At 37.1% G+C, this 26,958-nt stretch overlaps 1 protein-coding gene and 1 long non-coding RNA gene across 4 annotated transcripts in view; one reads left to right on the forward strand and one right to left on the reverse strand.

The window, feature by feature from the left end:
* Positions 1-7,723: 7,723 nt before the first annotated feature.
* Positions 7,724-26,958, reverse strand: part of KDM4C (lysine demethylase 4C) — a 251,603-nt gene continuing 232,368 nt past the window's right edge. For all 3 annotated transcript variants that reach the window (XM_071425053.1, XM_071425054.1, XM_071425055.1), the window contains 3 exons: positions 14,315-14,434; positions 10,460-10,552; positions 7,724-8,724 (listed from right to left, as the gene is read on the reverse strand). In XM_071425053.1, coding sequence (XP_071281154.1) covers positions 8,548-8,724; positions 10,460-10,552; positions 14,315-14,434 — 390 coding nt within the window. In that variant the 3' untranslated portion in view covers positions 7,724-8,547. The remainder of the gene's footprint in view (positions 8,725-10,459; positions 10,553-14,314; positions 14,435-26,958) is intronic.
* Positions 19,942-21,536, forward strand: LOC139589038 (uncharacterized). Its single transcript, XR_011678919.1, has 2 exons — positions 19,942-20,319; positions 21,259-21,536. It is a non-coding gene; the product is annotated as an uncharacterized lncRNA (long non-coding RNA).

Here is a 26,958-nt window from a genome sequence, read left to right on the forward strand (position 1 = left end):
TTGTCTAAGGGCTATATGCAAAGCATAAACCACAAAATCCAGATAAAAAGAAATGGAGGAAAATGCAAAACAGTATTCTTGCCATAGGGAATACCACGTAATTCACTAGAGAAAATGGATTACATGGCCTGACAACAGTAAGGGGCTGCCAGAGACTGTTCTCATAGCAGAACTAAGCTATAATTGCTGTATTGTTATAATTTTTATTGGGCAAAAACTTGCAGCTTTCACTCCGTCAGCTCTCACCTTAGTGCTACATAGCTTTTAACAAGTAATTTTGGCCCCCATTCTCCATTTGAAAAATTTAGTATTATTCTCTATGAAAACTTTTGACCTTCCTCATTTAAAGCACTGTCTGACATATCAATCAAATTGCTGCAACAGTATTTGTTATGGAGTCAGAGCTGCTCTTTTGCTATGACACCATGAAAAGAGTAGAGATCCATGTCTGCATGTCAAGTCAGACTTGAACTATCATTTTGTCCTTTATTCCTAAGGCATGAGACTGGCAAGGAAGGGGAGAAGACAAGCCAAAGAAGTTGTGAAACTGGTGAGCATACCTGTGATATATCCCAGTGCATCTGGTAAAAATGGCCAAAATGGCAAGAAAAGTTGGCAAGCTGCACCAATGCTTTTGGTTATACTTGCCCAGCAACCATAGCTATGTAGGACCCTCCAGACCCTCCACTGGCCCAGAAGTAACATCTCCTTTTCAACTGGAAACTTTTAAACTTGTCACTAAGATAATTTGCTTTAAATCACTGAGAAATCAATTGTGTTGATGTACCAGTATTGTGTTCCTCCAGGGCCTCCTTTAGTGGCTATCGTGTCCTTTCTCTTAAAACACATCATGAAATTAATAATTCAGATGGCAAGTGATTACCCTCCTGGGGTTTCTCAATTGGTTTCTCCTGTCTTTTTAAAAAATTACTAATTGACATGAATTTTCTCATTACTATCTCAGCAGTTTATTTGATGGGCACTTCACAAGGAAACATCTACAATAAATTTTTTTTTTTCATGAGTGCCTATAGTTAAATAGCTCTGGGGGAGTGTCACAGAGCAAAGTGCTGGAATTTGAGAGCAATGCACTCAGATCACGTTTATGTAGGGTGGGGGTTACCTACACCCCCCTACAGCAGTTGTCATCCCCAGCAGTGGAAGGCCAGTAAAATAGCAGGTGAATTTTCCTGAGGGGCAATTTTCTTTGATTATTCCAAAACCTTAGAGTGCTGTAGCACAACAGTATTATTACATATCAGACATCCACCTTCTTTGGCAACAAAGATCTCGGAAAGCTCAACAGTTGTTTTAAATCCTCCTTCAGTGTTTCAAAATATGGGGGGAAAAATTCTGCATGCATGGTTTTGTCTTGGTCCTGCTTGTTCTCTAAGCACACAGCAATACTTACACCACTGTCTCAGGGGTATCCTGCAGCTCAAGGTTCTTTTTGCACAGGTTTACCTCCAGTTACAGCACCTATCTCATGTAGCCTCTGCTTGACTTTCCCTTGGCCAAAAGGAGCTACTGAAGAATTTCATTCATGTAGCTCTTTGTTATTTCATAACGTACCTTACATTTATTTTTCAAATGCTCTTACTGAACCAGCTTACATGGTCTCACATCCACTAATTTCTCTAAGCAAAGACATGATCTCTGGAGACCTGCCCAAAATCAAACAGGAAGATGGCATCAAAGTTGTGAGCTCTTGTTATAATATGCTGTTCTATGTTGCTTTGTTTCGGTGGATGACAAGGGTGAGACCATTGAAAACCTAATGATTTCTGGGTTTAGCCTACAGCACCAGAGTTTCCTGTAGCTATGCATTTATTCAGTAGCATTTAAAATGCAGTAGTCAGTACCCATTTTGTTATCTGAGATAGCACTGATCCCCATCTACAGACCATACTGGCATATACATGAAAATGTGAAGCAGAACATATTCCATGCATCTCAAGCCAAGTCTTAAGGTATTAGATAGATAAAAGTCCACAGAGGGAGCATGGAGACACACTAGAGACACAGAAGTCCTTCCCATTTCAGAGATCTCTGCATCTTGGCTCCACACGGCTGTCACGGAAATACTGGAAGTTGTCCTTTTTTCTGTTAGCGTGTTTGGAGCTGGAAAAATTTTAGCTCATTTTTGACTGCTTTTCTGGTGGGGGGCTTTAAGTGGGAGATACAAAACTAGATAAGTGGAGAACAGAATGGCTCCATCCCTTCTTTTGAGAGGACAGAACACTTGAAATAACCAAAAGAGATATTCAGCACAGAAGTCTATCTTAATGCTATTTCAATATGCCAATAGGAAAAGGAGTTAACTGCTCCTTTCTCTTTACAGCTAAAAGATAATAAATAATGAATTCACCCGTTCCTGCTTTTATTCTCCTAATAGAACCCAAAGAAAAATAGCAGAGTCATGCAAGTCACCTTTGGTTGCCACACCTGGACTGGACTGAGGTTAGCAGCTTGGTCAGCAGCTTTCTTTTATTATTTATGTACAGTTCATATGCCCACACAGAAACGAAAAGGTTGATTACAATGGACTACTTTTGATATGGAAGCTTCTCAAAGATAATTTTGTTCTGTTACATTGTTCCTTGAGCCTTTTATCCTCAGTAATGTAGCATGACATTGGCATCAAATGTTAGTACTGTGCCAAAAAAATGCCTTTGGGAATGCAGTGCCTCGTCTCTATTCTTCCTTGCTTTTAACTCCTGTGCATTCCAAAGAGTCATTATGATGATTCTTTCCTACAGTTCATCTAGTGACTGGATCTGTAAGGAACATATGAGGAAGTTTAAAGCATTATGTATCTTCTGGGAAAATTTTGGCTTTAGCTGAATACTTCATATTTTGCATCCTTAACTCGAGCATAGTAATTTAAAAGCACTCAAACACAAAACCTGTTTTTTTCTAGTAACCAATGGGAAAAAAATTTAAAATCTCATCCTATATAACTGACTTTCCATCTGTACAGAAGGACCAGATCCTTAGGAAAAAGAGATAACTGCTCCTTGAGTTCATGCAGTAATTGGCTTCAGGAATGTTCCTAATGATGTTCCTAAAAGCAATAATTCAGTAATTTGCTGGTACATTTCACAACCATTTGCTTATACCACAAGAAATTTGACCCTCAGGCATCCTGAATTCTGCAGAGACTGAACAAATCTCTTTTTAAGAATCTGGTCCCTCTATTTCTTCTCCTTACAGCTCCATGAATTCTCCATATTTGCCTCCAACTTTTTAACACTTTTGTATTGAAGCAATTTGGAGTTCTTTCTTTTTCTTGCTTGATTTTGTTGGCTTTTTTTGGTTTTTTTCCCCCATCCTTTTTTTCAATACAGCAGCAACTTTAGCAAGGCATTGAGAACAAACAAGAGCTTACCTCTGTGTTCCACGGAAGTAACTAGGGTGAAAAAAAAAGGACAAAAGGCTCTCCCAGACTGCAAGGTCAGTGCTGAGCTGTGGTGGTGATGCATGCACAGCCCAGTCCCTCACTGCAGAAGGGCACTGTGGTGGAAGAAGCCCTGAAGTGGTACAGGTTCTTCCAAGACACTGCCTCAGAGTCCCAGCCACAGACCAGTTTATGATGGCTCAGTCAAATGACAGCACATCTACAGAAACACTTCACAAACCGACCTCTAAAGTCTGATGGGAATCACTCTTCTAGTCATCCACCAGCAGGTCGCTGTCCAAAGAAACTCACTGTATAAAGGAACCAGGGAGGTTGCCAAATAAAGGCCTGGGAAACTTTGGGACAGAAAGAAGGATGATTTTTTTAATCCTTAATCCTCCTTCTCAGAATCGTTCCAAAAGATGAAACTGCTTGAGGTAAACTTTCCTGACTTTTACAGACACGAACCCACACATAAAAATTTCAGCTGTAGGATATCTAAATTGCCAAAGTTTTTAGTAACTCAAAATGGACTCTTACAAAAGTTTTAGCAGCTACCAGCTCTGCCTACAAATCTAAGTTTAGAGGAAATACATTTAAGTGTTGAGAATAACAGCAGGACGGCTGTAGGACAATCCAGTCTGGTAGTAACAGTGAAGTTATAACCGAGTAGACTGTATATACAACAGCTGAGATGAACTCCAGTAAAACTTTTATGCCCTACCATAACATCATTATTTTCTTTTGGCTAGATGTGTCAGAGAAAAATGCTGTCTAAGGCATTTGGAATTCAAGACTAGAAGCCCCAGAGATGGCTTTTGAAATGTGAAGGTGTGTGATAAATCTATCAGATAGTTCTGCAATTTTTGAAAGAGATGGATATGCCTGTTGTGCCTATGTGAAAAAGAAAGATTTCTTTTTCCCACCCTATATAAGCTTTCTCTCCTACTAATATGCTGTTGAACACTGGCATTAAATACTTCAGTTGGCTAACAAGAAACAGAAAAACCACTACAAAATTTATAGACTGAAGAAAACTCAGCATTTCATACCAGTAAGTGAAATTAAAATTTTGTCTTCATCTGCTATCAAAGTTAATAGCTGTGATTGTGCCACTAAACAGAGGCACAATTGAGAAGCACAGATAGCAAATACAAATATTTGTTATTTAGCACAAGTAACAATTTTTTTTATTATTGATCATTCAAGAAGAATGTAGCTTATCAGTTATTTTCCCCTATAATGTCTTCTATATTGGAAAACATTTCACAAAATCAGAAAGAGTGCAACTGCATAAGAAGGGACAGCTTTTACCTGGCTCTATTTTACTTATAAATATCAGAATATCATATTAAGTTCTCTGTTACAAAACATTGCTGTTCACTTGCATCACAGTTGGAAAGTATGAACAAGTTTCAAAGCAACAATATTTTGCAGGAATTTTTCTATTACTCTAATTGGAAATTTTTACCACTGTGGCACAACACAATTTATTGCAGAACTCCTATTAAGCATCAACAAAATTGCTTTGCTTCAGTAATACAATAGCAAATAGGATTCAAAAGAAGTAATCTTATTTTTATCTAATTCTAGTAATTTGATTTTATCAGACCTTACTTATAGCTGTGGAAATCAGAGTCATAGCATTAAAGGATTCTACTTCACAAGCCAGCATAAATTGAAGTACTTCAGATTCTTCCTTGATATTTTTCAGATGAGAGTGAATAAAAATAATTTTGATGTATCCTGACCAAACTATTACTTTGTGTTCTCATCCACAACCTTCAGGACTTGCAACTATACAGAACAGCTACTTTGTTCTTGTATGTATAAGGCAATAGAAAGAACATGGCCCATCCAATCCTGGAGCATTGCTATTAATATTCAATTCTTGTGGTGGGGGGGTTGTTTGTTGGTTTTTTTTGGTTTTTTTTTTCCATTCCTAGGAATACCATGCCAATTCAGTTAGCCAGTCTTTAACAGGGTTTCACTCTTCCTACCCTATTGCACACTTCCTCACACAGACACTGTAATTGAAATGGTCACAAATGCTGGCATGCTTTTTCACTAGAAAAGATGTATCTCTCTCTAACGCCAGGAGAAAAATAACACACAGATGTTTTACTGGAGAAATTTGCTATTGAGAATTTGCTATTGAGAACAAGCAATCCTGTTTTGGTGTCTGTCTACCTGATTCAGTTTGTGGCAAGCTCCTGGTTTCCCAGAGCATTCCACACCAACGTATTCTCCCTCTCATACACCTGAAAGGTCCATAACACTATCTGTCGTGGAACAGAAAAATGTGGCTTTTCAGGAATTGTAAGAGAAAAGGAACTGTCTTTTCAGGCCAGTTGTTTAGCCAATCTGGTTTGCAAAGACCATGAGTCCTGAAACAGGAGGCACAAAACTGCAATGATGACAATTACACTTTTCATTTACTCAGAGGTATTTTCTAGTACCTTACAAAAGGCAGAAATTATTTCAGTGCCTTTTGAGAACTTACAAAGTAAAGATCTTGATGAAAGGTAGAAGAGGAAACAAGCCAACTTTTTGCCTGAATGTTCTATAAAAAAATTTGCAACCCTTTAGTCAGCAAATTTCAAGGCTCTTGAAGAGAAAAATCCACTCTACAGAAATGAGGGGTTTATTCATGGTTTTACAACAGGTCATATCAGATCCAGGCAAAGAACATGCATTTGATATCTAGCCTCTCTTGTACCACATAGCATCACCTATCCAATTACAAAATATTTTAATATGTATTAAACCTTTTAATAATGCCATAGTTGTTTTGAACCTTCATGAAATATCATAAAAGCTTTCTTCCCACAGAACACAGAATTTTGAAACTAAGCATTGGTAATTAGGTGTAATGGGTTGACCCTGGTTGAGTGCCAGGCACTCACCAAAGCCACTCTGCCACTCAGCTCCATAGCTGGACAGGGAAAAGAGAATACAACAAAAAGTTAATGAGTTAAGGACAGGGAAAGATCACAAACCAAACACCATCTCAGGGAAAACAAGACAAACTGGGCCTGTTAACTGAATTTATTACTAACAAAATCAGAGCAGGATAATGAGAAGTAAAATCAAATCCTACAAACACCTTCCTCCTACATCTCCCTCTTTCTGGGCTCTTCCTCCTTCCCTGCAGAGGTACAGGATGACACTGAAGGGGGCTTATGGTCAGTTCATCACATATGGCTCCTACTACTGCTCAGGGAGAGGAGTCTGTTCCAACACGGGGTCCCTCCCACAGGAGACAGCTATCTATGAATTTCTCCAGTGTGAGCTCATGCCACGGGCAAGAGTTCTCCAGAAACTGCTGTAATGTGTGTCACTCTTCCACAGGGTACAGTTTTTCAGGCACAGCCTGCTCCAGCATGGGTCTGTCTTGGAGCCAGCTGGCCTTGACTCTGCTAGAAGCTTCCCAAAGCCACCCCTGTAGACCCCACTACAAAAACCCAGTCACACAAACCCCATACAGCATGATTATTAGCTGCACGCAATGCAGAAGGCAGCAGCAATCTTACATTTTGCAGATCTGTCATTAGTTTTTATCTTTTCTTTGCAGTAACAAAAAGAGCCCTGATTCTGTGAAATATGCCAGACAGCATCCACCACAACCCAGTGCCTTTAGAGAAAGTGCTATCAATTAGATATACATTCCAATTGTCACAGCTAAGCAATTTCTTAGACTAAAGGGATTCTGAGTGATTTCATGGTACAAGAAAAGATAGTTAATGTAACACAGAAAACTTACATTGTCACTTGAGGTGTCACATAGCAATTGAAAAGATTTCACTGCCCACTTGAAAAAATAAGAATAATCATGGAAAGGCTTCAGTGAAACAAAGATCTGTATGCCTCAGCATATAAAGGACTTGGTTTTTGTACAGAAAAAATCTCTGGGTCCATATATTCAGGTTTTTTTGCAAACAGAGCCCTAGAAACAGCAGTGCTCGGATTTAAATTGGATTTTGGAGGGCTCTTTTTCCTGTGGCAGACAGTCAGAAATCCTGCTGACTGTCCAATTTACAAGAAACAGATGATGTCATTTTGATAACGCTCCCTTCTAGGTTCACATACCCAAGTGTTCAGACAAATTCAGACTTTCTGCTTTCTGTGAAACATCCAGAAAGGTCAAGATACGAAAGACAGAAAGACAAGAAATTAAAGTACAGTACTTATCAACTCTGCATTTTAACATTAAGCTATGTGAGTGTCTGTATGTATATTCTGTTATGTTCAGAAAAATACAGCATATATTCTTGATTCCTACAGGTGTGAAAAAATAGGGTTCAAAATCACATCAACAGGAAAATGTTGCAATTGTAGTAAAGCATTTATTTATTTTAAAACATTATTACATTGCTAGAACATTATTTCAAAATAAAAGCCATAATATATTCATTCAAAACTAGGCTGTTAAGCATATATATTTAAACTCTAATTTTCATACACACAGTGAAAGAAATTTATATTTTACAAGTAGCAATTTTTAATAGACTTATGAAAAACATGTTTAAAAATAAACTGCCAAAATCTGTCTCTTTAAATATACAAAATACCCTTGCTGTGCTGAAGATACCTCCCTTAAAAGCCAAAAATACCTAAGTCAATAGCTGAGTCCACATCAAATCCTAGTGAAAACAGCAGTGACATAAAAATGTAAAAGCACTGTACAAAGTAAGTACAGCCTTTTTTGTCTCAGTACTGTACAAATCTGGTTTTGTTTTAAAAATGTTTTACAAAAACTGCTATTTTTGAACTTAACATCCTTTCCTATGTGCAGAAAAAAGTAAGCCACTGACATTACCTCTGTTTACTAAAATGTCTGTCTCCTTCTCAGAATTATGAATCAAAGAATTCAAAGGGAATTTTACCACTTATTTCAATGAGAGCAGGACTGAAACTTCTCCTCAGCATATCATTTATTAATCTCTCCTGGTTTTCCACTGGTTTTATACTGCAAAATATTACAAATTCTTAAATACGCTTACTGGTGAAATCAGAACTCAAGTACTTCATATTACAAGGCTGGTGTATGGATTAGTTAATTGTAAAACGGAGTGTTCAATTAAAAAACCCAATAGGAAATAATGCTGCATGCTTTTTAATCAAGAACCCTTTCTCTTCTCTTGCTTCCCTTAAAGTCCTTTCTGGCATTTTTTCTGGAATGAGCTTTTTAAGAAGGTGCGGTATCCTGGATCATCCACATATTCATTCTTAAAGCGAGAACTCAATACTCTCTGCCTTTTCTTCTCTCCCAAGATAATATCTGCTCCATAAAATGTGTCTTCAAATCTCATGTCAGAAGCTGTAGACTAAAACCAGACATTAATTACACAGACATACAATTTTTATCTTTCCATATTTTGCATGTCCTATTCTGCATTAAATTCTCTATGTCTGTAGTGCTCATTGGAAACACGTAAATAATATCTGTTGTTAGTCTGGATTTTATCCAGGGATCACACAGTCATGATAATTCTAGGTGAGAAAACACTGACATGGAAGTGATGCAACTATTGGGCAGGTTTGATCCTAGCAGAATCATGTAATATTCACCACTTTGTATTATTCAGGAAAGTTTTAAATGCAAGGTACTATGTCATGGATGCCTGAAAAGAAGCCTGGGTACTGCCTAATTTGCAAAGAATCAGGGTCACAGTTTGGTCACCCATCACCAAATTTATACCAGTTGGGAATCCCCACTAACAAAGCAGTGGAACAACAAACAGCAAGCCATTTGGGTAGAATCAGAGGCAAAATATTTTGGACCAACTTATACTGCTGGAGTCATGGAAGAACTCCCAAGATTAAGAAAAACATCATTTAGAAGAAACTGGTGTCTTTTACTACAATAAATAGAAACAGGATCATAGACCATCTTTAACTTTCACTGTGTTCAGCACAAGGAGAGGAAGGAGGTGTTGGGCATGACCTGTATATTTCTAGTTTTTAAGTCACTAGTAAAAAATCATGCAGAAGTTTCAATAACTGTTGGGGTGGTTTTTAGTCAGGTGGCCAAATTTAATGTTTTAAATCTATAGTTAACTCCTTAATGAAGTTAATATACAAATAAATAAAAAGACATTGATTTCTAAAAAATAAATTTAAAAAACAGTATCATAAACCCCATTATTTTTATTATTATTATTACCCTGCATTCTAAACAAAAAAAAAAGTCAATGGTATGCTTTCCAAGTATAATAAAAAGCCCCATTAGATGGTTCTTTTAACATTTCCCAAGACATTTTAACTCTAATCAGGACACTGAAAGATTTGTGCATTTATCCCAAATTCACTGACATAAAGGTTTCCTAACCTAGAATGTTTTACCGGTGCACTTTACATCAGAAAAAACTGTCTTAAGACAGGTAAAAACAGTCATCTCCTTCAACAAATGTATGGAAGTACTTTCCCTTTTCAACCTCTATGAGTTACACTCTCTGTGAGGTTCAACACTTTTCCACTAGGCATACATACATAAAAATGTAGCTGGTGGATGTTGCTTGAAACAACAGGAAACTTAAAAAAAAAGCAGCAAAGATTTGGTTTTAAACCAAAGACTAGTGAAATGCTGATAAATCCTGCCAACAACATTAATGAGTTTTGATCAGTTATATTGTTTCTTACAAGAAGTTAATTGCCTTTTATTAAATTAAGGCTTTTAAAATCACAAAGCTCTGAGAAGCTGGAAAGTTTCTAAAAAACAATATCTGTTATAAGTAAACTGAAAGAACAGAATGTCTGTCAAATTAAATGTTTACTAACTTGGTCATTCCTGATCTGACAGATCAAACAAACACGATGTCCCTTTTAGGAGAAAAGAATTATGTCTGACAACAGCATTTGCCTGTACTGGAGGAATAACTAACCATCTCACTAGCAAATGGAGACACATCCTAATTGGGCTGATTTAGCCACTCTGAAGAGCACAGGCTTCACAAAACATGAGTCTGTTTAAACCGAAAATCCAAAATAAATCCTAGTACAGTGTTATTGGTCTTTTGAGCATATACACATATTACAAAGTTAACATCAGCAAATACTCACTAAACGTGCTTTTACTCTCTTAGGAAGCTCTTCATCCAGTGTATATATTTCTTCTCTCTTCATTACTATTTGAGAACCATCTTCAAACTCCACCTAATTGAAAAAAAAAACCAAGAATTTGAAAATAAAATAATAATTAACTCTTGCAGGAAGTTCCTGGAAATATTTCCATATGAAAATATATATGTAAGCAAAGAAGACATATACAGACATTTTGCTATCTGTTTTAGCACAAAATTAGGCTGAAACGTAAAAAATATTATTTCTTCGGATTTGCAACATATACTTCATTGGAAATAATACCTAAGCAAAGAGACTTCAAAATCAGCACTGACACATATATAAGGAAGTAAAAGTTTTTAGATTAGGAATGCTGAACAGTAACAAGACAGGCAACATTATTTTGCAGGAGTGACAGATTAAAATGTCCTTGTGTCATTTTTATTTGTCTCTAATTCTTAACTTGCTTCTGATAAATAAAAAATTAATTTTAACATCCTGTGATTCAAGGTTGAGGAAGACCATGTCAAAAGAAAGTGTGAGTGACAACTAAGGAAATACCAGTTAACAGAATTTTATTGAATCTGATGGAATTTCTTTTAAATGCTCTGTTCAGAAGATGAAAAGCTTTATCATGCTTAGGTTTAGATTTAATCCAATATGAACCCTGTTAGCAGAAAATGAGAAAGGAAATGTAACTAGGTGTGAGGAATGTTAAAATGCTGAGGCTTTGAAGCATTTAAGCTTTTTCAGTAGCTGCTGATTTTTTCCTCTAGTTTAATACTTCATCTAACAGTTGTGAACTTCAGCTATTATCTGTGACTGCAGTTTAGCTCCCACAGAAATAATAATTTATATTTTGGTATAAAATTTAGAAGTCCTATTCTACATCCTTAGGTAATTTAATGAGACTATGTGAATGACAACAGCACACTTGACTAGAAGAATAAGCACATGTACAAACATAGGAGAATACTGATTTATCAAAAGTATTATTACAGATACAAATGAACAATAATGCATTTGAATTTGTAAATGGACTGTGGTTTTTTCAAATTAAAAGCTTGCTGTAGCTGAGTATGTCAGATTGATATGTGAACAGCTGAAAAATCCGTATGTCCATTCTCAAAAGCCAGGATACAGAACTATGATCTATTAACTTCCTTAAAACCAATTTTTCCACTGCAACTAATAGGGCTGCACAAATCTGGAATGCATTTAAAATGCATAGAGCACACAAATGGATAATAAAATCACAAGAGTCATCCTTACTCCTTTCTGCTCCTGTTACTAACCCCATAAGCCTACTCTGTTAGCAGTATGTTAGAGGAACTTAAAGGTCAATTTGCCTTAAGCTTGTTTAATTAAATGATGGCAATGCAGGGTGCAAGAACAGTCTTTCTGCTATTCCTGCTCCTTCCTGCACAAGACATTTGGTAATATTGTTGCATATTACAGTTGGTAATAATGTTTTTTGCATCCCTGGTGAAAAAACTGGGTAGGAGATTAACTCTGACATTCCATGTGATAAGAAAATCTCTTCTTAAATGGTCAGTATATTTGTTTTTACTCACAGTGTGCAGTAGGATGCAAATATTCCATACCAGAGAATGCCATACTTGCAGTATGAACTATATTGCACATTTAAAATGAAGAGTAAGTGGCAGTTCTTTAGGTATAATCCAGCATATCACACTGGAAATAATTTGCCTACACTGATAGTAAACACAAGAGCTTCTCTAAGCCTTTCAATAGCATCATGATTCATGCAAAATATAAACCCACAATTCCAAATCGCTCCAATTCAATTCAGATTGCAGATCTTACATTTCAAATCATCATTTTACCAAGTAAGTTATTTCACTTGGATTCTGCTGCTGTACTATGTGATGTTACTATCTTCATGAGATTTTTTCTATAAGCACATCATAAATTGAAGGAAAAACTGTCAGAAAGCAATTAATGGAGTGAATGGATAATTTAATAAACTCTAACTCAATTGTGAACCTCAATATCAGAAATCATCAAGAAATCAGCTGTAGATCACATTAATAATTTCACTTGAGCACCTGCTTCATTTGGCAGGTTTAGCTCTGCTTAGGGATTGTGTAGGATACTGGCTGACAAATGAAAACTGTATGATACAAATTCTGGTATGCATAGCTCCTGCATGCTCAAGTACTGCTGCATTTGGTACAAATGTCTGATGAACATGACAAAAATTCACAGAATTTTTTAACTAGAACAGATTTGCCTTATGAGATCTAAGAAATCATGCAAAAGACTGGGTAAGAGAATCTCAAAGGTACAACACAGATCACACCAGATGAAAATAAACCTTTGTGTACGTGTGAGTCCTGGGAGCTTTTAGATACTGTTCAGAAAGACCAGAGTAAGAACTACTAGTATGTCTTGAAGTTAATCTTCCACCCTTCCTGTCATAAACTTTTTGCAATCTGTGGCCACAGGCAGCCTCGTCTCTCATCCTGAAGACGAAATACTTGCTTGTCTCTACAGTTCTATGTATTACAATATGGGCTCCCTCTAATCTTTAAACTCTGTAATTTCCCACCATGATACAGATTGTTAGAGGCAATTTACAGGAATTTATGTTTGTATGCTGAGGAACTCTAAATCTTGCTGAGCCTCCACATGCTTATCCATTTTCCTTAAACAAAACTCATTTCATCATGTTGTTCAAGAGGTCTAAAATAAGACGTTTGTTTTGACTACGTCAAATTCCTTCAAATATGAAAGAAAACAACATTCATCTAATTTACCTCACAATATTCCTCAGAAGACTAGCTGTTAAAGATTAAACAATTTGAAGATAAATGGTACTATAGAAAAATAATCTTCATACTTTATAAAGAATTTTCGACCTTCACAACATAATGCAGCTGCTAAATATAAGGGATGAGGTAAGATTTAGAGACTAGTTCAAGACTTTAGGCATTTGAGTGCTTGAATTCGATTGCAAGTCATTGGAAAAGTGAGAAGGTCAATGCAACAAGTAATTTGGTTTCCCTGTGCCTTAATTTATCTGGAGATATAACAGTAAATTTGCCATTTTGGTACAGTAATGTGAGGCCCCCTGATGAAAAGACTTACATAAGTGAAAATGATTACATATATATAAAAGAAATGGATCTAGATTATCATTCTTTCAGAAGTGCTATTATTATTGTGATTGTTTTATTGCAGTTTCTACCATTCACCTGGGTACTCAAAGCTGCTGACTGATTTTTCTCAAAGGCAAGCTCAAAAAAACCAGTAATTGTTACTCTGAAATCAGAAGTCAGCTTTTTAGCTTTGCCTTCAGTGTTCAGTTCCCTTTTGCCTTTGCTGAAGATAAAATGCTCCTTAGATTAATTAATGAAAAAATGCCTCAGACAAATGAATGTTATGTTTTTCTTCCTAATGTCTCCCCTTCCAACCCCTTATGAAATGCCTGAGGTTCATTGCAGGCTCATACAATACTTAATTTTATGTCATTAATCGTATAATTAGCTGTGAACTTACAAAATGAAAGCAAACAACCTGCAGAAAATAACAAATGTCATCTTTCAATCTTAATTTCCACCTGTTTGCCCGAGTTCTTAAAGAAAGCAAGTAATTTTCTTTCTGTAAGTAAATTTCTGAAATCTCTCTCCCAAACAGCGCACAGCACTTGCTACCTTAGAAAGTTTTACATATTGTTAAAGTGTGGTAACAGTTACAATAAGAATTCACGCTCCGGCCTTTCCAGTCTTCTTCCTTTCCAAGTGCGGCTGGCCACTCCAATGCTAGAGCCAAATGAGCAATTTACAATAAAGACATCCTAGCAAGCGCATGGTAATAAACACAGATACTCACCTGATACATGTGGGCTGTATTTGTTCCCAGATACTTTGCACCATACAGTTTTCCATCAGGCCATTTCACTTGGACAACCTCTCCCTCTGCAGGTGGACCCAGCCTTAGGCAATCTCTGCTCTATTTAAAGAAGATGGATTCTCAAATCAGTGAGTGAGCCACTGCACTGAAATTACCAGTAAGATGCTTTTACAACTTGGTAATTGGAAAAGATTTATTACCATGCATGTTTCAAGTTTTATAATCCTGCTAACGGCCTAATGCTAATGTTAGCCCTTATGAAAATTAAATACTGACCAGAAAAACCCTCTTTACAGCTTGATGCTGCATTGGCAAGACAACATATGCATAAATCAGATAGCTATCAGCAACTGTGATACACTTCGACCAAAATTAATTTCTAACACACACTGAAAATAAGGATCACTAAAGTGCAATTGCATATGTGCAATGTTTTCTCTTTTACATATGCAAGTAGTTCATGTTTCGTTAACCACAGCACATTTTTTGCTGGATGCTATCTTTGCTGACTGAAACATACATGGATCAAACCATAAATGGTGAGAATGCCAGTGAGTTTTTTGCTTAGCTGATGGAGAAACAAAAGAATCCAAATGCTTGCGAAATAAAATTAGGGGGAAATATTTTTTTCTGTAGGATATAAAGCACTTTTGTTCCAATGGTTTGGTCAACTTTTGTGCCTGACTTGTTGAGCACATCAGAGCATCAGTAGCTGCAACATGTTCTTCCGATACGTCTCAGTATGACCTACATGACTCATTTTCAGAGCACACCAACCACAAACTCGTAACAGCAGTTGCTCACATGAGAAAAAAAGGACCCAAAAATGATGTGGCACATCTGGGCTCATCAATTCTCTGCTCAAATCCTCACTCCAACAAAGGCATCTCTCCTTCATAGTGATTACATCACAAGACCTGTAATGTAAATTACTGCTAACTGAGTGGTATTCTCCTGGGTGTGAGAGGACTTAGTGACCACATTACCTGAGCTCATAAATGGTCTACAGGGGGAGGAGAGAAGATAAAGACAAGGACACAGGTATAAGGACTCAGTGACAGGACCTGGCACTATCTCAGGTTGCCACAATACTATCACTGTTTTCTTAGATTTACATAGAATAACTTAGAAAAATATTTGTATTTTGAGTTGAACAATTCACTTCCAACAGAGGCCAATGATCATCATGACAAAGAACTTAAAATGTGGGAGCAAAAATGCACTCCAGTGATCCTCACTTGGACATTATCTTGATGTAATATCATTCTAGCCAAATCCAACCTTTACAAACTGATTTTAATCACACGTATCTTAATCCATGAGTTCAACATGGGATAAAAGAAATTAAAAGCTGGATTTTCACAGAAACACTTTCCCGCATGACAATACTGTCTCTGTCACCCCTCAGGTGTTTTGCAAAGGCTTTAAAATATGACCTCTTTGTTTGCCCAGCAAAGGTTGCTGTGATAAACACAGAAAGTATATCCTTTCAATGTCACCATACATTTGGAGTAGGTGGAATTACTGTATTACCCTTCCCAATACTTTCAGGAGAGGCAGGAGGAAAGGGGAAAGGATAGCTGCTGCAGTAGAATAGTTATGATTTTGCAGGGGACGGGGATTACTAAATGCTATCATGGCTCTGACTATAAATTAAATTAGACTGTATTCTTAGTTGTTCTCTCCTTAGTGATGACTGTCAAAGTGGTTACTGTCATTATGATACTTCTTCTGCTTTCTATTTATTGCAAAAGTAGAAAAAAGGAGTCTTGGCTAAGTGTCTTGAAATGAACTTTTAAAATGCATCATGGAATGGAATAAATTTCCTGAAAACAAACAATCTAACAACAATGTCAAGCCTAACATTAATTTTCCAAGAACAAAAGCCCAGCATGAATTACTCCCTTTGCAACTTCCACAAGAAAAAATATCTCACGGACTCTAGGATAGCTAATGGAATTGCTCATTTGGAAAATTAAGAGTCCTCATGCAAATAACCAGACAAATGACAACCTCATTCTTCATGTATCATCACAATGTCTTAGTCTATGGAACAGTATTTGGTAAATTGGTACTAGTTCTTATTAATTCCTACCAGAGCTGCTACCTTTTATTTTCATAGGATTATAACCATTTGAGATTCTCTTTTTACTACACAAATAATTTTTACAATTTTTTTCTTGGGAATGATAAGATCCATTTCTTAGACTGACAAAGTGGCAAAAATGCAACCTCACTTTTTTCTCATATAACAAAAAGTCAGACAGCATATGGTTGGTATAACAATCCTTCATACCAGCTGTAAATAACATACAGTGTGGGTTCAATCTACAATCAGCTTATAAACCATGCACATTTCCCATACAATTACATAATGTATTTCCATCTTTATAGAAATGGACAAATCATGCCCATCTGTACTGGAAATACAATTCACTTATATGCCCAGTTTCATATTCCTGCTTTTGCAGAGCTCAGAGCTCCAACTCCAACCATGACTAGCTATCTCTAAAGATGAATACTTCAAGGCCTCCCTGGACCATTAATTCAAGCATTCAACAACTCTCACAGTGAAAGAGAATTTTCTTAAGTGAAGAAAAATCCTGTGTTGAGGAATTTCCTGTATTTCAGTTGGTACCTGATGTCTTTATTCCTGTCATTCTGCATCACCAAGAAGTGTGTGGCTTCATCCTCTTTACTTCCCACAACACATGCTGACATATTTGGATGAGATCCTTCTGAGTCTACTGCTCTCCTGAACAGTCCCAGCTCTGTCAGTTCCCTCATATCACAGATGCTTCAGTTCCTCCATCACTTTCATATCCTTTTACCATATTTGTTCCTCTATGTCCACATCCTTCTTGTCCAGGTAAGACCATAATTAGACACATTACTGCAGATATGGTCTCCCCAGTATTAGGTTTACAGCTATTCAAAAAGACACTTCAAGTGCATAACCTGTAAGTAATAATAATAATAATAATAATAATTCTGAAAGTTTTCTTGTTTATTAAAGGTAGTACATTCTGAGTTTAGAAACATTTATTTTGGAATTCATTATATACACTAAACTAAAATAGTAAGCAATCTATTTGCAATAGATTTTGGAAATCCATTTTGAAATACTTGGGTTGTCTTTTATGCTGTCATGAAGGAATTCACATGCAGAGCACTACAGATAAAGAAGACATTTTTTCTATTTTTCTTCTGACATTCTGTTGTTTTTACCAGAGAGGTTGGTTTGATTTATTAAGGCCAGACACAGAATTTGCAAGTAACAAATCCAATTGCAGTGGCAGATGATGGTTCCCACAGACTAGGAACTGTGGAGTTACACTAAGAAAATAGAAGGAAGACTGCACCTGAAGCATGCACTGGAATCCAGGAACTTGAAATGTTGCGATCATGATGCTTGAAGAAAATATCTTCAAATACGTTCAAATGCTTTCCCCTAAATTAAGGCAAAGAGGTACAGATATTCTGGTCTAAGATGAACTTACTAACTATTGAGACTATTTTCCTAAGCCATTAAAAACTGATTAACCTTGGATGCCAACAATTTCATTTCAACAATGTTTCCCTGATTATTTGGTTACTAAATCAGCTATCTCAAACTCAATTTTTTTTTTTATTGTAAGACTATAAGAGCCTTTGACTTCTTTTAGATTTCATCCAAATGAGCCAACTGAAAACAAGTATCTACCCCCTGAACCTCTATATAGGCTTGCAGGATCAGTGTTCCTTCCACTGTAAGCCAAGCACAGGTTTGACTCCACCTGATGAACTTGAAAAGGTACCAGTCTATGAGCCCTGGTGATATGCAACCTGGAGTCCAGAGGGAACTGGCTGGTGCTTTTCCCAAGCCACTCTATCATATTTGAAAATTCAGAGTAGTCAGACAAAGTTCTTGGTGACTGTAAAAGGAAACATCTCTTCTATATTTTTAAATGAGAAGAAAGTAGAGTCAGGAAAATACAGACCTTTGAGCTTCACCTCTGTGCATGAGACGATCAAGGAGCAGATTTTCAGGGACAACATATTAAGGCACATGCAAGACAAGGAGGTGACCCAAGACAGCCAGCATGGCTTCGCTAAGGGCAAATCATGCCTGACTGATCTAGAGGCCTTCTGTGATGGTGTCCTGGTTCTGGCAAGGACAGGGTTAATTTTTGCAGTAGCCAGGAGGGGCCATGAATAGGGCCTGGAGGTTATTCTATATAGCCTCATGTCATTGCTGGGCACAGGGGAAGAGACTCTCTTCTGTGGAGAAGGAGTTCCTTCCAGTCAGTGTGGCACAGGAAGCTGTCTGGTACTGTCTACTGCTGGGGAGAGCACTGGTCACTGTATCTCAAAAACTTGTTTAAAAATAGGAAAATTTGGCCAATATGGCACCTTTTAGGGGAGATATAAACCCAACAGTAGACAAATGTTTAAAACTGCTGCAGAAAACAATAATATTCTAATAGAAAACCACCAACAAGTCCATTCAAATCCAGGAGTCCATCACATCACCTGGCTCTTGTTAATGGTTTGGATGACAGTTGATTCCACCCTAACTCAAGAGAGCATACATGAGGTGTGATGATGAAGATCCCCAAATTGATCCTGCAATTGATAACTTAAGACTAGTGTGCTTGCTTCCAAAGCTGCTTTTTCCTCCCCTCATGCATAAGCATTCTGTAAAATGTCTCCTATCAGAATGAATAATATCAATATTCATTTCGATCAGATCAGAGTGGGAGATCAGTAAACTCAGTTCTGACATGTCCGCTCTTACAGTGAGCTTACTAGGGGAGAAAAGAATAAAACATTACCAGGTAAAAAACATTTGCAATCCGTAAGTAGCAAGTCTGAAGACCTTTCTCTAAAGCTAATGACTATTCCTGAGACATTTTCCTAAACATGGCTCTAAAAATTCATATATATAAAACAACCCCAATACAATAAAGATAAAGATTTCTTTTCCTATGCATGAAAAGAAAAGGCCAACAACTTGGAAAGATGTTGAAGAAAAAAAAATTATGGCATACAGTATTAAATGTGAATATTCTCTGCAAGTGGCTTCTTCTTGAAGGTTACTCATATTCACCACTAACTCATCTGAATAAGCATAAATATTTTTATTATTGTGTTAAAGCAATTTCCTTTTTAGTGGGGGCGGAGGAAGCCACAGAGGCTGCTTCTGAGAGAGAAGCTCATCAGAACTTCTACTATGTCCAGCAGAGCCAATCCCTAAAGGCTGTGACAATGGACATATTGGCTGGCCCAATTAGAGAAGTTAGCAAAACCTCTGTGATGACATATTTAAGAAGGAAAGAAGGTGCGCAATTCTTCTTTTTCCCTCTCCTTGGAGGGGTGGGGGAGGGCCCAGCCAGGCCATGCAGCCAGGAGCCAGCCCGGTGCTGCAAGCAGCCCTGAGACTCAGGCTGGGAGCAGCCAAGGCCAGAAGCAGCTGCTGCCATCCCGATCTGCGAGCGGCCACGTGGCCAGGATGCGCAACTGGGGTGGCGCCCCGTGGTGGCTGCCATCTCAGCATGGCTCGCAATTAACTTTACTCTCTTAGCTCCTTATAGCCAGCTGTGCTGCAGACAAAAGGGTGGAAGTGGCGGCAGCAGCTTTTCCTTTTCAATGGCCCACACGAGGAAAGGCACTGAATGGAGCCGGCACCACGGCAGCTGGCAGAGTTCCCGCAGCACTGGCAGGGACCGTGTGACCAGCAGCGAGAAGCATGGAGAGCAATTCCCCAATGTGGACCCTGGCTGGGATCAACCTTTCAGCGCTGCAGAACTCTGTAGAAACTTTCCAGTTGATACAACTTGAGAATAAATGAACCTGTGGACAGCAATTCTCTCCTGAGTCAGAAAAAAGGAAAAGGTGAAAACACACGGGCGCAACAATATGGTGACACTAAGGTCGGTGAAAAGGAGGGAGGGAGAGGAGGAGGTGCGCTCGGTGTCGTTGCTGAGATTCTTCTGCAAGCCATGGTGAGGACTATAACACAACAAACTGTTTCCCTGTAATTCATGAAGTGCATGAAGGGATGAAGCATTCACCTGCAGCCCATGAGAAAAAGGTGCTTGCACTAGAGTGTGTGGATGCTGAAAAGCTGTAATCTGGTGAGAGTCTTGAACAGAGAGAGAGCAGGAACCTTGCTTCCAGACATAGAGGAAAAGGACCCTTGCTTTTATACTAGAGCACCTAATCCTTAAAAACGACATCCTGTGAACTAATGGCCTAAGAAAAAAACAGTTGTGGGATAACTGCTTTGCCCATGGGAGGGTTGGGTGGGACTGCTACTCATGAAAATTAGAACCATGTAGGAGAAATTCACAGAGAGCTGTCTCCTCTGGGAAGGATCCCAAAGCATAGCAAAAGAAACTCTCCCTAAGTGAACTGCAGGAAGATTTTTAGAAGTGACAGACTGACTAAAACCCCGGATTTGTCTCCCTGTACTGTCAGTGGGAAAGAAAGAAGGGGTGGGGGGGAAAAGTGTTCTAAATGTTTATTTTAGTTTTCATTATTCTCTTTCAATTCTGTAATTTGAATTTTGTCATTCTGTCAACTTAAACCTTTTAAGTTTTTGAGCATGTTTTCCACTTAAAGTTTTTCCTTCACAATCCTTACCTCAAGTCATGAAACACCCTTTAATTTTTGTTTTCCTCTCCTCTGCTCAACTATAGCAGAAGAGAATGAGTCAATAATTTTTCATGGGTGCACTGGCATTTAGCCAATGTCAAACCCATGACACTTGTATGACTGTCTACAAACCTAAGGTTTACATTCATCAACTGGCATAAATTTAAAGTAAATTTTTATATAGGTAGAATAACCTCCTCTTTTTCTAAACCATTTAATTCTTTTGGAATGAGTTAAACAAGTTTCAGATCTACCACATCAGTAACATTCTTCCACCCAATTCCCAGGGGAATGACTCTACAAAATCCGTAACACAGAGCAGTCAACTGTCATCAAGCATTAACTAAGAAAACAAATCCGGCTGGCACCTCTTTCTTCAGGAGTGTTTTAACTGAGCAATCCCAATCCTATGAACAACCTCAGGAGCTACTGTTTTATCTTCCTCAATACTAATAGAACTGTTTATCTGTTTATTTAACTGGCAGACATTGTACTGAGCTTTGTTATTTTTCAAATCATTCTTGTTTAGACTGTATTCAAAATAAATTATTTTTGTTTGCTTAAATTGTATTCAAATTCTGGTATTTTCCTCAGTATCATCTAGCAAACATTTCTGTGTCGCCTTGACACTCCTGGCTTTCACTTCCTGATTTGCTTTGTTTCAAAAACAAGGTACAAAATGCTCCACTGTTTATTGAAATTGTTGTCAAATACCACTGATAGTATAATTGACATAAACAACACAGGTTAGAAGTGGTTAAGTGTGACTCTTGCAACAGGTTTTGTGAACTAGTACATACTTCTAATCTGTTTTTTGCTGTATTTAATACAGAAATTTAATAAATTATTTCACTTAATGGTAATGGATTAGAATAAAAATACACAGAGCCTGACTGGGATTATTTTTCCTGAGATGCTATCAGTTTAAAGATAGTTGAAATGTTAGCTCAAACATGGTATTTGTAACAATTATTTTAGCTGAATGTATTTCTCATCTTTCAAAGTCACTCATTATTTCTGTATCATATGACACCATAACCCTCTAGGAAGACATGTTTCAATCACTCAACAGCAGTTTTCCAGAAAGACTGTGTAAGAATCTATTTCATAGTGCTGCCACAGCTTTCTGTGTTAGAAAGTTCTTCCAACTTTCCAACAGTATGTTCTTGTCCATGCAATCAGGCAAGATGGAATGGCAAAAGGCAGAGGTAAGCAGAAGCTTGGCTTCAGCCCCACAGTATGCCTGGTGAAACAGATCCTTTCTGTATTGTTCCACCCCTGCTGCAGAGGGGCCATGGCACAATATTTTAATCCTCCTCCTGGCAGACTGAAAGCTCATAATCTAGCCCTGAGGTTACAAAGATCAAAGAGAAGCAGATATTGAAAAGACTGACTAAAGAAAACTCAGATTCTGTAATTGCACTAAACTTGACTTTCCTACCTATCTACATATTATTTTTACTCTAAATCATACTGTCTTCATAAATTTATACATATTGTTAGAATCAATCAGAGAAACAGAAATTCTTCATTTTCTGTCATCCCCTGCATTTCTTAAATATCTAAGAATAGTTCAAACCTTACTGTTAGTCTATCTAACCACAATTTGCAAAGAGAAAGCCATTGTATTGACTTTTATCCTAGAAATATCATGGTTTCTGAAAAATAACTTTAAATTAATGCACAGTCTCCAAAACTCAAAACACCAAAAACCTCTGTCCTCTTATATTTGAGAAACTGAAATGCACTTTACAGCAAACTGCATTCATAACACATTCATTTCAATTTAAAATAAATTAGTATTCTTCTGTTAATCACAAAATTAACAGTAACTTCTCACAACACAGACAAAACACACTAACTACATCTGATTTTCACTGGTAAGACTTAAAGTGGGTTTCTAGTCCCTAGATTTTAAACATGAAAAAGTAAGAAAAAATCCAGGCCTGATTATTTGGCTTTTGCACAGATACAGTCCTCATGGTTACTCCAGCTGAACTGCAGGATTAGCTATTATATTTTCCCCTTAAATTAGGACCTGTGTTAAATTTACTACCCTACCTCATTGCTACTAGGATACACATAATGAGATAGTGCTCCCTGTATCACCAACAGAAACCAGATGAACGTGGTTTAACATGGAGGAGTACAGAAGCAAGCACAAGGTTGCCATAACATCAGGAAGTGGCCTTTCCAAGGCCATTCTGTGAAAGAACTTCATCCAAATTTTCTTCTCTGACTACATTCCTTCAGCTAATATTAATTTTCAACACGAATGCTAGTGATTAAGCTTCCACAGTCCTGCACACTGGTGATTGTTTCATAAAAGGAGCATGACAAATGCAATTACAACCAATACCTCCAATTTAGAAAAGCTGACCATACAGAAAAATATCACATCACAAACTCTGAATATATCTACCAACACCATTAAAGTGCAAGTGGAGAAACAAATTGTGGAAAATCTCTGAAACAACCACTAATCTCAATAGACTGCTGAACTGTTTTTCTTTCCAAAGCTGATAGGATATACTAGTTGATGCAAATTTTTAGAAATACAAAATTAGGTCTCATATGTTCCAAGAGAATTTGAATGGAAAGGAGAGTGGTAGCTAATTTGTCACAGTCAGATTTTTATCTAAACAGGAACAGCAATTTACACAGTGCATTAGCATTTGAAAGAGAAGGCCTGATTCCCAGGAGTGCAGTTCCGGCTTTGAATTGATATAAATTCAGTGAAATCACCAGATTAACAGAATAGTTACTGTAATTCAACAAATTTAGCTTTGAATCACGAAATGGAGTATAAAAATACTTCAAATTGACGTATAATATGTTGTCTTTAAAATATTACTGAATGTTCTCCTACAAAGTGAATATATGCTTTTACAAAAGAAAACTGGAATATAAATGGGACCATTCATTCTCACATAAATCTAAAAATTTCTTATTTTCTATCTAGCTCAGAAAGTTACTATTTTAACCATTGCATTGCCTTTCAGTGAAGTGTTAATAATATAAATTCATGCATAATGCTAATTGATAGACATAGTTTCCCAGAAGACAACTCAAACCACTGCAGAATGCAACTTAGGATGTCCAGGGTGGTACTGGGCATCACAATAAGGCACAGAAGAGAGGACACTAAAGGGTACAATACACTATTATAGGACAAAACTGAGTGTCAGCAGTAGGAAGCTGAAGTTGCCAAGGACACCCAGATGTCTAATTAGCTATGAGGAACAAGGGTTCTGCAGTGCAGCAGAAAATCCTATCTTATGCTTACACCAAAGTCAGATGAGACTGAACGCTACAGTAGTGCCTCCTATCCTGCCCACCTGTATATTTGCTCCCTGTGAATCCATTACAGTTGGATAAGTACAAAGACCAGCTCATGTGCTGCTCCTGCCCCCTCCTTAGGATGCAACACAGACACGAAGGAAAATATGAGTTTGCCAACACCTCCTCCACTGACCCCCGGTAAGTCTGGCAATAACCTTCTTCTGCACTACAGTACTGTAAACTAACAGATGAAAAATTTCTACAATTCCTGGATTTCCCCAGAAAAGAGGTGGGAGGTGAAAAAACTCTCCTATCCCAATCCCAGCAGTCCCACCTTACCTCAAAGATTCCTGTGCAAATTCTAGTGATTTCACCATGCTCTATAGGCTCATCACAGCTGTACTCATTGTGGCCCCAGGCAAGGACACACATTGCCTTTGCAAGTGGAAGAAATATTGTAATATATTTCTTTCTCTCACCTGCCTCACTGCAAAGTCAGCCATCTTATCATGAACTGCAAAGTAATGATTTATCTTCCATTTTGTTTCTCCTACAAGGCATTATGCATTACCTCTCCTGTGAGGCATTAACTTCAACTCATCTAACATCATTATTGTTAGGATCCATAAAGCATTTCATCATAAAGGGGAAAGGCTATTCTACAAGGAAATGGTACAAAGATAATACTATTTGAGGCTCTAATTTGCCTATTAGCTGCTCAATATTCATTTTTTATGCTTATCTATTAAGTTGCCTGTCTTCCTGCTGTAATAGGAAACAAAAAAACAAGAGCAACAGAAAAATTATTCATATTCTCCATAATAAAGTAAAAGTGACTCACTTAAATCAAGAGTGATAGTACTGTACAACAAGTTTTAGATTAAAATAAGACTACTACATCTGTTGATGCTTTGTAGCTTCAAGAGTTAAACAACGGAATAAAACCCTTTAATCTGCAGCCTTAGACCTTAGTTTTTCATTTTGAAATAGCTTGATTTTAACTTACTAAGAGCACAGTTTTCAAAATAGGAATTAATTTGTATTAGTATCCAGAAGATGCAAACAATTAGTCACATGTAAAAACAATACCATTCTGTGTATCAGCATTTGTAAATGTAGTGAAAAAGTTCACAACTACAAAAATGTGATAAAATAAATTTTCCCTGTTCACAAACTCAAAGTAAATTCTTCATAACATATATAAATATTAAAACTATTGGAGTATTTCACAGAATAGTTATGTAAAATCCTAGACAATCTCTACAAATCCATCAAGCCAGAAAAAAAACAAACTAATTTTTTTCTGAAATATGTCATGAAGCTCTCAAATTTGCTTTCCAAAATTTTTTCAGAATTACTTGTCAATGATCAAATCACACAACTTGCTGAGTAGTGAGTTTAATTACACAGCAATATTGTTATGCCACAAAAAACAAACGTACCAACCCAACATGAATTACACATTATTCAGTTTATAGACTCAATGTCACAGCTAAGAAACCTTTTGGAAAGCTGCTAAACCAATTATAATTCATTATGTGTCTTTTCCCACACCACAAAAACAATTCCCACTTTTGACTAAGTTTACACCAAATACAATCTAGCCTCTTGCTACCTTCAGAAATGAATTTCATTCCTACTTCACATTCTCAGAAATTGCTGGTGATGGCAGTACTGGAGTGCACCTAAAATCTATGGATTGCCTAGAAAATTCAGCCATTCTAATTTCCTTACCAATTTTTACAGATTTACATGCCATTATAATAAAACTTGAACAATAAACAATTATTGTATGCCAGCCATCAAATGGATCTTTCACAAAGATGCAGTAAACACTCATCTACTACTAAAACTACTATTTAAAACTTTAATTTGAACAGGTAGACAAGCAGAAAAGAGTTGTCAGAAGAATAAAGAGAGAAAGGTATACAGAAAAGAAATCACTAGGAAAAAATGATGGACACTAGTCAGGAAATCAGTAATTTTTAATGCCAAACAAGGTTGATAGAAGAAAAGTAATGTGTCTTCTTTGTAAGACAGATTGTCAGAAGGGAATTACTAGGGACTGTGTTCTTCTGATAATTCCCTTGGGAATTACTGGGCTAGAATCAAAACTTCTGGTTTTTTTAACATACAGATGGACATTAAATGGGCTCTCAAGACTTATGTGCTAGCCCAGTATCTCAAAATGTCTATTGTTCAAGAAGTATGGCTTTTCAAAAGCAGAGGTAAATGTATTAACATAACAGATAGTGAGAAGCTGACTGAGTATCACATCTGCAGACACACACTTCCTGCACCAGTGAAAGTCAGTAGTCACGGTCAAAGTCATTAGAGAGAAGTTCCTGAAAACAAGATTTTGTTCTTGAAACTACATCCTGAGCACTGATACTCACAGCTCTTAAAAGTGAGCTACCTTTCTAATCTGCAAATGCAAAAAGTCCCACCAAAATAATTTCACATTACAGTTTACTACTAGTATTCCCTTTAGCTGGCCTGCAGAAAATAAGTTTTGAAAAACTGTCCAGCTAAATCCCATTTGTTCTGCATCTCAAAGGAGGATGAAGTAAATCTGTTCTGTCTCTCATTTATCTAATAATACACAATTGTTTTGGGACAATCTGTATTCATCCTAACTTATTCACCTGTAAATTACCCCAATTAGTTCCCCTTGTCTCAGGTAATTATTAAGGCTATAAATGCCT

The sequence above is a fragment of the Agelaius tricolor genome, unplaced genomic scaffold, assembly GCF_023055355.1.
Source record: "Agelaius tricolor isolate 1412-34295 unplaced genomic scaffold, bAgeTri1.0.p SCAF_4, whole genome shotgun sequence".
In the NCBI taxonomy this organism is placed as follows: Eukaryota; Metazoa; Chordata; class Aves; order Passeriformes; family Icteridae; genus Agelaius; species Agelaius tricolor.